At 45.7% G+C, this 16,173-nt stretch overlaps 1 protein-coding gene across 1 annotated transcript in view; it reads right to left on the reverse strand.

Moving 5' to 3' along the window:
* Positions 1-1,906: 1,906 nt before the first annotated feature.
* Positions 1,907-16,173, reverse strand: part of FER1L5 (fer-1 like family member 5) — a 63,881-nt gene continuing 49,614 nt past the window's right edge. Inside the window, exons 31-53 of the mRNA XM_043983938.1 lie at positions 15,955-16,032; positions 15,420-15,601; positions 15,008-15,169; positions 14,541-14,645; positions 12,591-12,737; positions 12,252-12,414; positions 11,704-11,726; positions 10,777-10,824; positions 10,438-10,539; positions 9,079-9,198; positions 8,151-8,312; positions 7,594-7,685; positions 6,812-6,982; positions 6,399-6,544; positions 5,965-6,104; positions 5,522-5,610; positions 5,096-5,191; positions 4,492-4,633; positions 3,283-3,382; positions 3,010-3,203; positions 2,708-2,817; positions 2,260-2,407; positions 1,907-2,107 (exon numbers count right to left, since the gene is read on the reverse strand). Of these exons, the coding sequence (XP_043839873.1) occupies positions 1,907-2,107; positions 2,260-2,407; positions 2,708-2,817; positions 3,010-3,203; positions 3,283-3,382; positions 4,492-4,633; positions 5,096-5,191; positions 5,522-5,610; positions 5,965-6,104; positions 6,399-6,544; positions 6,812-6,982; positions 7,594-7,685; positions 8,151-8,312; positions 9,079-9,198; positions 10,438-10,539; positions 10,777-10,824; positions 11,704-11,726; positions 12,252-12,414; positions 12,591-12,737; positions 14,541-14,645; positions 15,008-15,169; positions 15,420-15,601; positions 15,955-16,032 (2,921 nt within the window). The remainder of the gene's footprint in view (positions 2,108-2,259; positions 2,408-2,707; positions 2,818-3,009; positions 3,204-3,282; positions 3,383-4,491; positions 4,634-5,095; positions 5,192-5,521; positions 5,611-5,964; positions 6,105-6,398; positions 6,545-6,811; positions 6,983-7,593; positions 7,686-8,150; positions 8,313-9,078; positions 9,199-10,437; positions 10,540-10,776; positions 10,825-11,703; positions 11,727-12,251; positions 12,415-12,590; positions 12,738-14,540; positions 14,646-15,007; positions 15,170-15,419; positions 15,602-15,954; positions 16,033-16,173) is intronic.

Consider the following 16,173-nt stretch of genomic DNA (forward strand, 5'->3'; position numbering starts at 1 on the left):
AAGTGTCTGAGGCCAGATTTGAACTCAAGTCCTCCTGAATCCAAGGCTGGTGCTTTATCCACTGTACCACCTAGCTACCCCGGGTCACTCTTTATAGAGGATTATTTGGCCTCATTATTGGGAGAAACAAAAGCTGCTTCTAGGAATGTTGAGCTCCTTCATCTATCCTCGGAGGAGGTTTCGCTATTATCATGAGAAATATTCTCTCTAAACCTTCCCCTGCTGTCTTCTCTGCTAGGGAGTCATCTGCCTCATTGTCATTGACATGATTAGTCCAACATCCCATCTGAAAAGGGACTGAAGCCTTCATGCTGTTCTGTGTATGTCTATTACAAAGAAAATTCTTAAAGTGATTAACGGGTAAAGAATGAGATGGTGCCTCAGTGCCTTTCCACTTTGGGGTGGGGTCTTGGGGGAGGTTTGAGCCTGAGACTTTGAATGTGTCCCATATAGAAGTAATCTCAGGATAGAAAAGGGCCTGGGCTTCACTTGTAAGTCCTGGCCCCTTTTCTTGGAGTTGTTAGTATCCCTGGTGGCAAATGAAGCCACCAGCCTACAGCTTAGGGGCAAAGGCCTATTAATAAAACCTCAGGTGGGACTGAATCTGAAGTTTGGCTACATGTACTTATCCTCTTCCTTGGGGTAGTTTGTTTATGCAGGCTTTTAAGCATCTTTAGTTTCCTCTCCCGCTTTCCCTGCTTTCTTCCAAGTTGGGCAGGCCTGCTACAAAGGGTTAGCTTTAGCTGGTTTGGAGGTTTCTCTTGTCAGGAACCCATAGTAAACCTGTATACCTGAATTGTCATTCTGTTGGGGTTATAGATAGTACTCTTCCAGTGGAAAGCTGTTTGCTCAAAGGTATTGGTTCTCTTTCTTCTGTGGCAAAAACCTTACCCTGCTCAAAAGCATTCCTACCCGATGGGGATTAGTCTCCAAATTGTAACCCAGAGCTTTAATTACACTTGGCCTTTGAGAAGGTAGGTTTTAACTGGATATAACAAGATAGGAAATCAGGTGTCCAGTTTACCATTTTTTGTAACTTTTTAGCCTGTTTGGAGGTTAAGGAGGGAGACACTTGTGTGGCAAAGCATATAAGTAGATTGTTTTGAATTAGAACACTATGGCAGAGAGATATTTGACACAGACCTTTGTTTGTACATGTATGCACCAGGAGTGGGCTTTCTGTGGGCTTGGCTCCTTTTCTGGCTGGGGAATTAAGAAAGCAAAGTTCTTTGGGGTGAAAGTTTAATGGGGTAGCAGTAGCAGCTTTGGTGTACCTATTCATTTTTTTTGGTGGGGCAATGAGGGTTAAGTGACTTGCCCAAGGTCACACAGCTAGTAAATGTCATGTGTCTGAGGCTGGATTGGAACTCAGGTACTCCTGAATCCAGGGCCCATGCTTTATCCACTGTGACACCTAGCCGCCCCCATGGTGTACCTATTCTTAATACTCAGGCTTTTTTTTCTTTCTTATAAGCAGAGCTGGACCCTTTAGATTCTGTCAAGAGTGGGAGTTACAGGCACACATAATGCCAGTTGCCACTCATCTTTACTTGGCATTTGCTACTTTACCACTCCCCTTATCATTGAATAACTTGAATTTATAATGAAACCCTCTGGCACCAGACATTTTTATTTGGGTGGAAAGTTCCTCTTCAGTCTTCTCACAGCTCTGTTCCACTTTTAGGAGTTTTATTTCTTGGCCAGAGTGGCCAATCATGAACCACTTGGGCTATTTGCTCTCCCATTTTCAGTCTATAGCCCATAGATGATGACATAGGAAAATTTTAAAATTTTATTTCTTTTTAATAACCCTAGAGGCCTCAGGGTTTCAAACCAATGAGATCAAGAAAGGTTTGATGCTAGAAGGGATGTGGACAGGAAAGTCCCACAGGGGAGTAGATTGCCTTCATGGAGTTGGGAGATCAGAAAAAATATCCAAGTAGTTGGTGGATTTTTCATGGTCAACTTGGGTCTGTAGTATGTGAGACTGAGTAGAAGAGCCTCTGGGGGTGGTGGTTGGTGGCCTTTTGAGATTTTCTTCAAACTTTTCAGATATAGGTCCAACTAACCGAAACTCAGGTTTGATCAACTTCATAGCCAAATAGTTCTGAAAAGAATGGGGATTAAGATGCTCTGTAGGCTCCCTCCCTCTGGGAGGCAGTCACTAAGGGATTACTCTTGTGGAGCCATTATAGATAGAAGATAAAGACCCTACAATTTTCTTTCTCCCTCCCTGTCCCCCTACTTCCCATCACTTACAGGAGTAGAATAGATAAAGATGAGCACCATGAAAAACATGCTCATCATTAAAAAGGTGAATGTAAATTTCCAGCGGTAGCGTTTCCAACAGATGTGACGGATACTGAGCCAAGGTGATAGGAACCACAGGAATGAGGTTTCTGGCCGTCTGTCATCCCCAATTCAGGAAATACATAATAAGCCAGGGGTGGGCATGGGAGAGAAGAGGGAAAAAGAAATTTCAGGTAGAAGAAACCTGGAGTAAAAAGGTTTTTTTAAAGCATAAAATAATTGTCTTTGTCCTTGGTGTTAACTGGCCAGGCTATTCTGTGGGATGAGAAAAAAGCTCCATCTTTTCCCCCTATAGGCCTGCCAGGACTCCCCATGGTACTAGGTTGTTAGGTCTTTAGTTCAGAATGAAGATGAAAGGCATTTGGGAGCTTTTGCCTTTTCTTTGTGTGACCCTTACATGGGTGCATGAAGTGTAGGGTATTGGTTGGGTTCGGAGCGGCCTCGGCCAGCTGGTCTTTCTTCAGCCTCCTTCTTTGTCAGCACCTCCAGGGTCATCTTCACTTTGCCCTGGAAACAGCACAAGGAGTGAGAGGGACTTAATGAGATCAGTCACCAGGAATCTGAGATCTCCTAGGACCCAGGGAGGGGAATAGAAAGAATTTGTCTCTTGTTGCTCGTAAACAAGATACAGATAGTGCAGCCAGATAGCCCTAATACCCCTACCCAGGGTACTGAACAGGATAGCTCTCTGACTCCTACCGACAAACGCCATTTGCCATTATCCAGAACCTGACAAGGCCACCAGCCAGTGATGGTTTTTTGCCTGAAGAGGGAGACATGCTTGTGGAGGAACTTAAATGGCCACTTTGGCTTTTCTTCCATCATGTTGAGGGTGCAATCATGAGAACTCCGGGCAGGGGTTGGCATTTCACACAGGTCTAGCTCTAGAATTCCTGAGACCAGAGAGAAGGCCATCAGAGAAAAGTGTCTTCTTTGCTCTTAGGGTCCCAAGGCCCCAACTCAGTCCCTTACCTAAAAAGTCATCAGAAAGGAACTTGTCATTGTCCCAAACCTGGATTAGAAGTCGGGGTGGGGTCTTCTCCACTGTGGGGTCTAGGCTCCAGATAAATTCCTAGGTGTAAATGGGAGATGATCCAATCAGTCAGCAAGTATTTATTAAGCATTTACTATGTTCTAGGCAGCATGCTAGATATTAGAGATACAAAAATGAAATAGACTCTATGCTTAAGGGGCTTATATTCTTTTGGGGGGGACAACAGGTACATATATAAGTAAGGGAGGAGTGTGGTTAACAGTGTCAGATGTTGCAAGAATAATAAGAGCTGAGAAAAAGCCATTGGATTTGGCAATTCAGAGATCTTAGGTAACTTCAGAGAGTGGTTTCCATGAAATAATAAAGTCAGAAGCCATATTTGTAAAGGAATGAGGAGGGAGGGTGCTTTCATTTGGCAATAAAAGTAGTTAGATATTTCTAGGAATTTGGCTGTGAAAGGGAAGAAAGATATAGGACAATAGCTTGAAGGTTTGGTAGGATTAAGTGAGGGTTTTGTTCTTTTTTGGGGGGGGGCAGGGCAATGGGGGTTAAGTGACTTGCCCAGGGTCACACAGCTAGTAAGTGTTAAGTGTCTGAGGCCAGATTTGAACTCAGGTCCTCCTGAATCCAGGGCCAGCGTTTTAACCACTGTGCCACCTAGCTGCCCTGTTCTTTTTTTTTTTTTAGGAATGGGGAAGACCTGGATTTGTTTGTAGAAAGCCATGATGTAGCCGGTAGATAGGGAAACTGAAGAAACTGAGAAAAGGAATGCTATTGGGGACAAGATGGGACAGGAGATAGGGAGGAATGGAATCAAGGTTACAAGGCCTTGGCAAGGAGAAGGGCCACCTCTTTGACGGAAAACTGGAGATAGTGGTAGTGGGGCAAGGGAGAGGAGGAGGATGTTGGGGTTTTGAGGTATGGAGTGGGAAAGAAGGAGGAACTCATGGCAAATGGTACTTATTTCATCAATCAACAACGAGGTGAGATCCTCTGCCAAGACAGGGAGCAATGGATAGTTTGAGCAGCTTAAGAAAAGAAGTTGCTTCTCAGAAGCCATGTTACATTCTGTATTCAGACCTTGTCCTCAAGCAATGGCAGGGTTTGGGTGATGGAGTCGTTCTGCCTTTCTGAATGTGTTGGCAGAACCCAGAAAGGGTTGCAGTTTCTGCAGCTTTGTGCCTTACCTTCTTGTTCAGAATGCAGACCTGTTCTGTGGGCAGGTAGTTAAAAGTGAAGATGAACCTCCAGTTGAAATTCCCAGACCCAGTAAGTGATCGGTAGTGGATATCTGTCTTTTGCATGTCATCCTCCATATCATGCATCCATCTGTAACCAAAATGCACCATCTCAGGTTCACATACATTCAACCCATTCTCCTTTTTTTTTTTTTTTTTTTTTTTTTTTGGTGAGGCAATTGGGGTTAAGTGACTTGCCCAGGGTCACACAGCTAGTAAGTGTTAAGTGTCTGAGGCCGGATTGGAACTCAGGTACTCCTGACTCCAGGGCCGGTGCTCTATCCACTGCGCCATCTAGCTGCCCCAACCCATTCTCCTTTATGCACCCATTGGCTCCATTGTTTTGGTCTAGTTTAAAAAGGTCAATGCTGGGTACGGGATGAAAGGGCCAAGGTGCTATCTCCAGGATTGGGGGAGCCTAGATAGTATGAGAGAGACCAGGAAACTTAAGGAGAATGGGGTCCAGCTTGGAGGGTCTTGGACATGTTTGGTCATGCTTAATTCTTGGTCCTCTTCCCCTCTCCTCCCCACTCCCGACTCCAGACTCCCTCACCCCTTGATGTAGATGTCACTCATCTTCTCTCCAGTTATACTGACGTCCTGCAGGTCCACATTTCTCGTTTCCCAGATGATGCAGCGCAGTTCGTACCTATGGTTACTGCATTCTAAGGCCAGGCTACTGAGCCGTGAACATGGGGAGGGGCTCACTGTTTCTCTCCATGGCTCAAGATCTAGAGCATGAAGAGCCTATGATGGCCTGGCTTCAAGGCCACCTTTGAGTCTAGAGGTGTCAAGTTGGGAGGATATCTCCACACATCACCAATAGTGGAGAGGAATCTTTGGGGTGGAGGGGTAACATTTAAATTCAGTGTCCAAAGGTGGGATCAGGGGCAGGGAAAATATCCCCCCAGTTGCTTGTGAAATAGTATGTAATTGACTATTCTGGCCACGTATGTGTAGAGGGAAACGTAACTCTCACCCCTTAGCCTTTCGAAGACTGATGTTGACTGCAGGCCCTGGAGGCCCAAGGTGCAGGGGGAAGATGTCCACCCACAACTGCACCTTCCCCTGGAACCAGAGATAGGATTACTAGTTGGTATTTGCTATCCCTATTTATAAGAGCTTTATTCCTATGGTCTGACCGTGCCTTTTTAGAAGTCTTAGAGCCCTTGGAGTTGAGTTCCTAATAATGGTAGTGTCAACAAAGCCAGGCCCCTCTGAAGTCCCATCTGATTATAGGTACATAAACACAAATGTGTTTACATGGACTTGTGTATGAGTACATGGATCAGTGTTCTCCCCACACAGTGGAACATTTACTAAATAGAAGTGTCTGCCTGTCCCTGCTTGATGCTTATACTTAATCCTTCCCTCTTCCATAAAATAGGCTGTGTCCATTCAAGCTCTCCCCACAACACATACCTGGTCAATTCCTGGCTGGGTGTTTGAATACAGAGTTCGAGTCTCCACATGCTCAGGTACCTGTCCCTGAGCTTGCAAGAGGTACAATGCCAGGCGCTCTTTTGGAGAACCTAAGTACTTAATGGGAGGGGTATGTTGTTCTGGGAAGTGTGGAACAAAGAGATTACAATGGTTAGGCTTCACACAGTTGGCCTTGCTAGTATGAGTCCATGTAGAAACTAAAGATATTGTGATGAGAAGTTATTCCCCCCAGGAGAGATGCCCTTAGGGATCAAAATAAAGGGCACTGGGAACCATCTTTGCCCTTACAATCTCAAGTTTCATGAATGCTTCATTCTTCCAGGTTGTCTTCTTCTTGGCTATCTATTGCCCTACTTGTGTGCTGGTGGCTTCAAGGGCTAGATAGGGTTGGGGATAAAAGTACTGCTCCTTACCAAAGTGATGTAGCTTGTAGGTCCTCCCGTTGAATGTGATATAGTCCTCAGTGCTGAAATCAGGAGGGGGCAGCCCCTTCCTGTGGGCATAGCGCTCTAGGAGGTGACTGGGGGTTAGCTGGTCCCTCCACTGAAAGGGCCCTGACCTGGGGAGATGAGTATGGGAATAAGGCTGTTAGGATGTTTTAGGGATCAGAAGTTAGGATAAGAGGTCCTGAAGGATTGGGTGCTAACAAGTAGAAACATCCCAATAGCTCATCCCAGTACAGGCTGCAGGACTCCAATAAATGGGACCCAATAGAGACTGTACTGTGAAGTGACAGGAGAATCAGTCCTCTGCCTCTCTCTTGTCTGGAACTTGTCACTCCTCCCTTAACCTTCCCAGAATCCTGGGATTAGGCCCCTCCTCTCACAGGCAGTAGGACTTGGGAAGCCCACAACGAGCACCAAAGCTGGATAGGAGCCGATTCTCCAGGTCGATGACTGTGGACCCAATCTTGTCATCAGGTGAAATTAAGTCAAAGTCAAAAAGAGTGATTTCCAGATCTTTCTCCAGGGGAATGGTGCAGTTCAGTTCAAACATCCTGGGGTAGGGGAGGAGGGTGGAGAAGATTCAAGATTATAGAATTCTAAGTCCCAGGACAGGAAAATATCTTTAGAAGTCATTCCAGACAGGACTACATCTCCACTATCCCAGCTAAACATGTGTCTGGGCTTCTGTTAGAAATGTTTTCCTAGTAATCCTGGGCAGCATCTTGCCACTACCAGCATAGTCTGCACATCAATCCAAAATCCCCTTCATTTTGCTGTCACCAGAGATGGAGAACATCTTTGATATGTGGGACATGACATCACCTTAATTACTATCTCCATAATCAGTGGCCATTTCACTTGTAGCCTGTAAGGGCACAAATAGTTTCCTTCAGATTGACTTGGAGCAGCAGACTGTAATCTGTTCCTGAGTTGTGGGAAAAGCTAGTTTTGGCAATAGGGAAGAGTACAACTTGATGAGCCAATTTAGGGTTAGGGTTAGTAACAAATACTAAGTTATTGCTATGTGCAAGGAATTGTGGGAGAAACGAAGGCCAATCTGGGTTGGTCTTTGGTTAAGCGTTCCAGCCCTCAAAGGACTTAAAACTGTTTGAGTATTATTAGAAGAGGATTGGATCAATTGGAGGAAGAGAGGAAAACTTACATGCCAAAGATGGGATCCACAGTGTTGGGCTTGTAATGGTGCCGGCTACCCAACACTGTCTTGCCCAATTTCAGGATCACATAAGGGTCACACTGGTGGTGTAGAGGCATAGGCACAAAAATGGAGGTGAGCTGATCAGCAGGTTACAGGATGAAGGGGACACTGAAGAATAGGTCATTTCAAGAACTAGCCATTGGGGAGGAGAGGGAAGAGGCTCTGGCTGTGAAGGATCTTTAGGGTGATTAGAAATCATGGGGGTGGGGCAGCTAGGTGGTGCAGTGGATAAGGTACTGGCCCTGGATTCAGGAGGACCTGAATTCAAATCCAGCCTCAGACACTTGACACTAGCTATGTGACCCTGGGCAAGTCACTTAACCCTCATTCCCCCACAAAAAAAAAAGAAAGAAAATATCATGGGATTCGTATAGTAAGGTGTGTAGTCTACTAGAGGACTGTGATGGGAATTCCCTGGGTGAACTAGATCCTGGGTGGGATGGCATTGAAGAGGGTAGATCCCCAGGGAGAGGGGAGACATTGGGTGAGCTACTGGGTATTACCAAACCATTGTTGTCTTTAGGTTGCAGGTTGATGGCTCGTATTACATACACTCGGACAAGGCACTGCTGCGGGCCGCTCTCTTTCTCAGGCAGATTCTGAAACTGGCGTGGAGGGCTGGGTTGTTTGGGATTCTCAGAAAGTGGATAGATCCGGAAAAGGCCCTGGTTGGGGTTAGGACGCGGTGTCAAAGCTAAGCAGATCCCCAGCAAAGAAATGCTGTCTGCTGCCTAAGCATCACTGGTCCCCAAAGAGCAGTACTTTCCAGCCATGCCAAAGAGAATGAAGGGGTAGCTATGGCAGGAAGAGAATGATTCTGGGCAGGTCATGTTAGATTGAGCCATGGTCATTAAGCAAGGGTGCACAGTGAGAACTTAATGGTTTGAGAGGAAGAATGGTCTCAGATTCTCTGTATTCATTCCAGCCCATATAATATTTTTATTTTCCCCAGAAACTAGTACCCAGCTTTGTAGGGAATTGTGTGGGACTGTAGTCATGGGGTAGAACTGAGAATACAAACATCTTCATTGTAGGATTATAAATGGAGAGATGGAAGGAACCTCAGGGGACATTTAGTCCAACCTCATTTTATAGAGGAGAAATCTGAAGCCCAGAGGTCATGACAAGGTCACAGCGAAGTGACAAAGTTAGGATTTGAACCTAGGCCCTCTGACTCCATATTCCATGCTCTTTCCATAGTACCACACTACCTGTCAGGTTAAATAAGTCTGAATATCTATATGTCTACATTCTTATCAGCTACTCAAATATTCCTTCCCTCTGCCCACCCTGCTTTTTTCTTCAGAGAGATCAAGCTAACATCTGGTGGAAAAAAAAATCACTTTCTGGGGCCTAGGAAACTATAAAATGGAGAAATAAAAGAATGGGGAAGATTAAGTGGGGGAAAAATAGATTGGTGTTCAACCTCACCTTGAATTCCCCCACGACAGGGCTATCTTTAGTCTTTTGCCCGTTGTAGAGGTTGAAAGTCTGGCAGAAATCCTGCAGGCCTTGGAAATCTGGTACAGCTTCCAACTCACAGTCATACACCTGGTGGGGGGAGAGAGAGAGAGAGAGAGAGAGAGAGAGAGAGAGAGTGTGTGTGTGTGTGTGTGTGTGTGTGTGTGTTTATTGGGATTATGGGTTGGAATAAAACTTAGAAGGCACAGTGGGAGCTGAGACACCCCTCCTAGGCAAGGGCCTGAACTCTATTCTTCATTTTCCAAAGATGACATGGTTGCTAAGTTCCCTGTGCTATCCCAGCTTGTCTTTAGCCATCAACTTTCAGGGCTGTCTCTAGGAGGTTCACATAGGCCCAGGGTAAATCACTCCATGTAGGGCCCCCTCTCTTGTACCAATCACTAATTCCAATTATATTTTAAAGCTTAGGGTCTTTTTACTTTTTTTTTTTTTTTTTTGCAGGGCAGTGAGGGTTAAGTGACTTGCCCAGGGCCACGCAGCTAGTAAGTGTCAAGTGTCTGAGGTTGGATTTGAACTCAGGTCCTCCTGAATCCAGGGCCGGTACTTTATCCACTGTGCCACCTAGCTGCTCCCTCTTTTTACATTTTTGGTGCCTGCTGGAAGGGGCAGAGAGGTCCATCAACCCCGTTGGCCCCTTCTCCAATGGGATGCCCTGGAGAAAGGTATAAAGGTACTTGAGAGAAACTCCACCTCTTTGATGGTCCTTTAGAGAAATTATTAGGACTTCTAAGATCCCTCCTAGTTCTAAATCTCCTTTGAGGGAGGAGCCGCCAAAATGCCATTCTTGAGTATTGGTGCTAAAGTTAAATAACAGAGGAAGGGAGTCATTTTTAGGTAGCTGGAGATGAGCTGTCTTAACTGGTCGTAGGAGCTAACCTTAGTCTTGCACCACTATATCTTGTTCAGTTTATGATTCACTTAGAATTATATTCTCTCTCTGTCTCTCCCTCTGTGTGTGTGTGTGTATGTATACACATATACATATATATACACACACATGTATAGATAAATATAAACATATCCATATGTTTATATTTTGGAAAGCAGAAAAAATGTTACATTGGAAAGTGATGCATTTTGGAGGTCTTGAATTTGAAACCTGATTCTACCACTTAAAGACCTTTTTGACCTTGGGGAAGGTCACAATGCCCCCACTTATTCCTTAGTTTCCTCATCTGTAAAATGAGGGAGTTGGACTCAGTGACCTCTGTGGTACCTTCCAGCTCTAAATTTTGGTCCTAGACCATGACTCGTAATCACGTGAAATAACGCTGGGACAAGACGTTCCCTGGATGGAGTGAAGATCACCTTCAGAGCATAGTAGTCCTTTTCGTGGTTCCACATTGTAGGGCTCTCTCCTGATGCCCAGAACATCTTGCTCCACCAATCTACTTCATGCACATGTTCTTCCTACCAGGGCAAGGGGATGAAGTTAACATTGTTATCAGGTGCATCCAACACAGCAAACCACGGCAGGGTCCGTCCTAGAGCACCCCTTTCTTTTTTTTTTTTTTGCACCCCTTTCTTGATGAGGTAGCTAGAACCACCTTAACACTTAGCTTTTGGGGATCAGCCTGTTCCCACCCTCATAAAATGCGCTCCCTGGTTAATTGGACTTCCCAAGGTTGGAGACTTCATCCAGGTTACCTCACTATGGCTAGACCTGAAGAACCTTCTGTTCCTGCAATCAAAAAACTGGAGAGAGGAGGAGAAAAGGAGAGAGGTGAGAAAAGCACTCCCCCTTAACTCACAAAAATAATTCACATTTATTTAGCACTTTAAGGTTTGCAAAGCATCTTACATACATTATCTCAGTTCCTCACCTATGAGGTGCTATTTTTTTTTTTAAGGCAATGGGGGTTAAGTGACTTGCCCATCATCACACAGCTAGTAAGTGTCAAGTGTCTGAGGCCGGACCTGAACTCAGGTACTCCCGAATCCAGGGCCGGTGCTTTAACCACTGCGCCATCTAGCTGCCCCCTATGAGGTGCTATTATCCCCAATTTATACATAAGGAAACTAAGACCTGATCAGAGAGGTTAAATGACATGCCCATAGTTGGCTACCTAGTAGGTATCTGAGGCAGGATTTGAACAAGTCTTCCTGCCTCCCAACTCCAGTCCCCTGGACACCATCCTATGCTATCTCTTCCAAGGAAAAGGGAAGGGGCTGGTGGGTCAGGGCTTGCCTCTGTTCCTCTTCCTTTTCTAAGGTTTTCCTCTCCTTCCTGCCTGGAAAAGCTTTGGTTTCTTAGCCATAGTGACTCCATGGAAATTGCGGTGGAGGGGGGGGGTAGAAGTAATGGTGAAAGCACTTTCATGATGAAAGTGAAGCCTTGAAGGAGAATGGACTTGCCTCAAATTGTCTAAAGGATTGTCTGGGATTAGGACCCAAGAGCTCCAATTTCTTTCTTAGACCCTACCCCCTGGTATGAAAGCAGTAAAACTTTATTGAATCCACTTTGGGGAGGGAAGGGCCTTGGGGTCCTGGGAAAAGGGAAACAAAGGCTGCTCCCCTGGTGGTTAGGAAGGAACATGAAGTATGCAGGAGTAGGGTAACATGGCCTTCACTCACATGTCTCTTCTTCTTGGGTATAGCTATGGGAAAGAAATAGAATTGAGAATGTTTAGCTTGGAAAAAAAAGAAGACTAACCAGTTGGGGCCAACAAGATTGCTGTCTGCAAGTATTTAAAGGGCTGTCACATGGAAATAAAGGATTGGATTTATTCTGCTTGATCCCAGAAGGCAGAAATAGACCAGTAAAAGAAGCAAAGATAGGCTTGATTCCAGGATAAAAACCTCCTAATAATTAGAACTGGACAGGAGTGGATTGGGCTGCTTGGGAAGATAGTGGGTTCTAGGTGCCAGCTAGCAGGTCTGTTCAGGTATGGAAAGATCCCTTGCAGCTCTGATATTCTTTGATTCTGGAGTCAGAATGACTTTGTAATCCTAAGGATCCATTCTGGAATGGGAAGGAACTTTAAGGAGAGGTCAGGGGCTACAGAGAAAAGGCAGTTGGGAAGTGGTGGAGGGGCACATATCCCAAAATGAAGCCAATTTCTTGCAGAGAGATTAAGGGATAAGGGCAGGGGAAGGAGGTCAGAGTGAAGAAAGTTTCATACCAGGAAGACGTGGGGGTATGTAGTCTTCAGCCCAGGGGTCACAGAAGTATGGATGCAAGCAGTAGATAATAGTCTGGCCCACCACCATCTGGATGCCAAAATTTTGCTGGTCGACCACTTTCAGCACCAGGGGTGGGGCATATGCTTCCTCCTGAGGCAGGAACTATGGAACCAGGCAGCAGATAAGAAAGATTGGTGCCCATTCCCAAGACTCATCATCCCTAGTTTCATCTTCCTTCATGCCTCTGTCCTCAGTTCTTCCAGAATCAGAGCCCTTCCCCTCTTCCTCTCCCATTTCATGATAAGATCACCTTCCTTCCCCTCCTCTTACTTCCTTACCAGAGTAAGTAGGAGGGCAGCCTGGGGAAAGTTGGGGTTGGAATGGTAATCTTTGATTGGAGCTGTCTTCAGAGTTTCCCCACCACATTCTACCAGTAGCCAGGGAGAGTGTGCCTTGTGGATATTTCGTAGCCCCCAAGCTAGGATCTGCCAGAGGAAGAAGGAATAGGACAGGACTAGGAAAGGAGCTAGTATTAGGTGACCAGAGTAAGGAAACAAATCCATGTTTTTATAGGAGGGTTGTCATGCTCTGGGAACTTTATGTAACTTTATATAAACCCGAAGAAATTAAGCTGGGGAAAAGTGGAGATCAGAACTTTACATCAAAGGGGTGTGTTTTATTCATATGTGTGGGGAAGGGGGAGAGAGGGACACAGATTAAGTCCTAAAACAAGGCTCGTGGAAATACCACCAAAAGTGGCCCATTTAACACCTACCATACCTCCACCTTTACAGCCCAGGTCAAGCCCTGCCACCTCCCTGAAGCCTTTTGTGATGGGTCTCCCTACTTTGACCTAAGACTTCTAGTGTCTGTCCTGTACATTTTCAAACCAGATGTCTCCATTTTTGTGTTATCATGTAACCATTTCATGTATTTAAATTTGCACTCTGCTCCTGGGTTGCAAACTCCTTGAGGCAGGGATTATGTCATACACTTCATTTATATCCTCCACAGTACCTAGCACAGTGCTGAGTACTGGCAGTGTTCAATAAATGCTTAATTAATAATTAGACTCTTCCACCTTCCTCCTCCTCAACCAGTAGGTGCTATTGTTGTAAAATTCAGGTATAGTACCAAAGTAACAATGCAAAACACTCTGGATTAGAAATGGTCCCTGCTGGGGCAGCTAGGTGGCGCAGTGGATAGAGCACCAACCCTGGAGTCAGGAGTACCTGAGTTCAAATCCGGCCTCAGACACTTAACACTTACTAGCTGTGTGACCCTGGGCAAGTCACTTAACCCCAATTGCCTCACTAAAAAACAAACAAACAAACAAAAATGGTCCCTGCCTCTGGGGAGGTTCCAGTCTATCAGTCAACAAACATTTATTAAATATCCACTACTAATACAAACACTGCTTCCCCCCCCCCCCCCGCCCAATATGGCAGTTCCTGCCTTAGGGAAGCTTACAGTCTAGAGGAGGAGATATTTATATACAGAAGTATATAAATTTATTCAAAATAAATTTATATTTAAAAAAATAGGTGGTTGGTAAGATTAGGAAAGGCTTTGTGAGGGGCAGCTAGGTGGCGCAGTGGATAGAGAACCGGCCCTGGATTCAGGAGGACCTGAGTTCAAATCCGACCTCAGACACATGACACTTACTAGCTGTGTGACCCTGGGCAAGTCACTTAACCCTCATTGCCCTGCCAAAAAAAAAAAAAAAGAAAGAAAGGCTTTGTGTGTAGGTGGTACTTGAATTGAATCTTGAAGGAATTAAGGAGTTCAATGAAGTGGTGGTGAGAGAATGCATTCTGGTATAGGAGGTGGCCAGTGCAAAGACCCAGAATCAGGAGGAACAGAGGGAAGGCTGGTTTGGCATGACCATAGATTGCAGGAAGGTCAATAATGTATAGTAATCCCAGTGAAGACATTATTCTTCACTCTCATGAAGGCTGGTGGGTCCTTGAAGGGTGGACCTTGATGAACCCCTTACCCTCCAATGGAACTAAGTGCCACCATATCCTGCAAGATAGCATTAGATTTTCCATGCCCCTTCCCTTCTCCCCCATGTCAGCTCTCATACTTCCTTTCAGATAGATGGGATCCAAGAAATGTGGAGAAAAGGAATAAGGAAGGTCAAAGGGAGTGTTTGAAGAGAAGGAAGGTCTAAATGATCTCGTCACTTCTGCCTGGGGTGAATCATGAGCCTTTTTCCTGGCTGCCTAAGGATATTCCTTTTATCACCTGTCAGGCCCATCCATTCCCTATTCCCCCAGCCCTTTCACCTCAATGGCAGTTTTCTTCAAGGAAGGCTGGATGTTTGGAGGGAGAGTATAGTAGCCGTTCTTCCAGGGAATACTCATGAATGGAGATTTCTGGTTACTGACCATCTGAAGAGCGAAGTAGAGTGATCTGTAAGGCTTCTTTCCAGTTCTCTAGCTATAATTCTAGGATCCTGAGTGTAGGGCAGACATTAAGAACTCACTGGGCGTGGAGACCAGTTTCCCCTCCACCTCAAGTAGGGCCTATTTGGGTCCCTGGAAGCTCTCTTGAGGATGCTTCACCTGTGATTCTATTCCACTCAGGAGATCAAGGGGCAACCAAAGTATTCTGACACCTAGTCCTCATTCCTCACCCTCACTCCCCCACCCCATACCCATTCAGTAAGCTTAGCCTTTTGTCTCCCCAGTGCAAGGGATTGGGGGGTTTGAGGCTATGAGGCCCTTCACAGCTGAATTGCCACTCTCAGTACCTCAGTCTTTAGGATGAGCTCAAAAGCAGCAAGAATCTCTCCCTCTTCCTCCCCTGCCTCTTTGCTGATGGAATGCCAGCTTAGCAGAGGTGGGGTTCGCTTTTGAAGATCTAGACAGACAACTGGTGAGCACATGCTCCTCCCCCACAAGCTCCCCTTGCCCTGGAGTATAGGAAAATTGAACCTTAAAAAATTGACTGAGATGGGCAGGATGACTCTTGGGGTTCTGTGGGTTGAGATACATAACAAAGCAAGGGAGAAGTCACAGGGCCTTGGTCTTTGGGATGGGGATCTACTCAGCATGTACCATCATCACCATCTCAAGGAAGGGCATGGGAATAAACCACGCCGGAGGCAAGAGTTGCAGGAAGAGCAATGGAGATGCCTACTTAACTCATGGCTGCCCACGTACATAGGAGTCCAGCTGCCAGAGCTCTAGGCACACGAGGGGAGGATTTTCTTCTATATCTTGGGGCTTCTCATAGAGTAGAATGTGGTCAAAGACCAATGTCTGATCCCATGTCGGGACCAGGGAAGTCTTTAGTGTCCTAGTGCGCTGCCCATAGTGTAGGAAGACCACCTGAATGGAAGAGTCTAGGCATAGGTTGAGAGGAGGTCAGGAGGGAGAATAAAAAAGTAGAAAGAAGAGTGAGGAGTTCATCTAGCCCAGAGAGCACATTTATCTGGTGATTTGCTCTTTTGTCCATTTTTAAGTGGTAGTGTTGGAAAGTTAGGAAACACCTGTAGCTTCTACTGGTCCAAACCCCTGTCCCCCAAGAACTGTACTTGGTGGGTTTGGCCTCATAGAAAGTTGCCCTAACTTCAGCCCCTTGGGTAAAGCCACCCCAGTGGCACAGCCCACAGTCAGATCTCCAGAGAATTCCACAGTCATTATAGTTCTGGGTTCCTTAGAGGGCTGAGAGATCAGTGGCAAGGAGGGTGCTTACCTGAGAAGGTCTGGATGTGATTAGACATCAAGTTTCTGGCTTGGTAGATATAGCAGAAAAGCTGGTAGTACTGTGGTTCTGGAAGTGACACAGAGGAGTCACACATATCTGTCCCCCTTTCCTAGGTCTCCTTAACCCTCAACCACACATCTATTCCTTTATGCTGTTTAGGAGCCAGACCTCTGGTGCCCTTGGGTATGCCCCCCTGTCTAAGGTGCT

This window comes from Dromiciops gliroides, chromosome 2, assembly GCF_019393635.1.
Source record: "Dromiciops gliroides isolate mDroGli1 chromosome 2, mDroGli1.pri, whole genome shotgun sequence".
Taxonomy (NCBI): domain Eukaryota; kingdom Metazoa; phylum Chordata; class Mammalia; order Microbiotheria; family Microbiotheriidae; genus Dromiciops; species Dromiciops gliroides.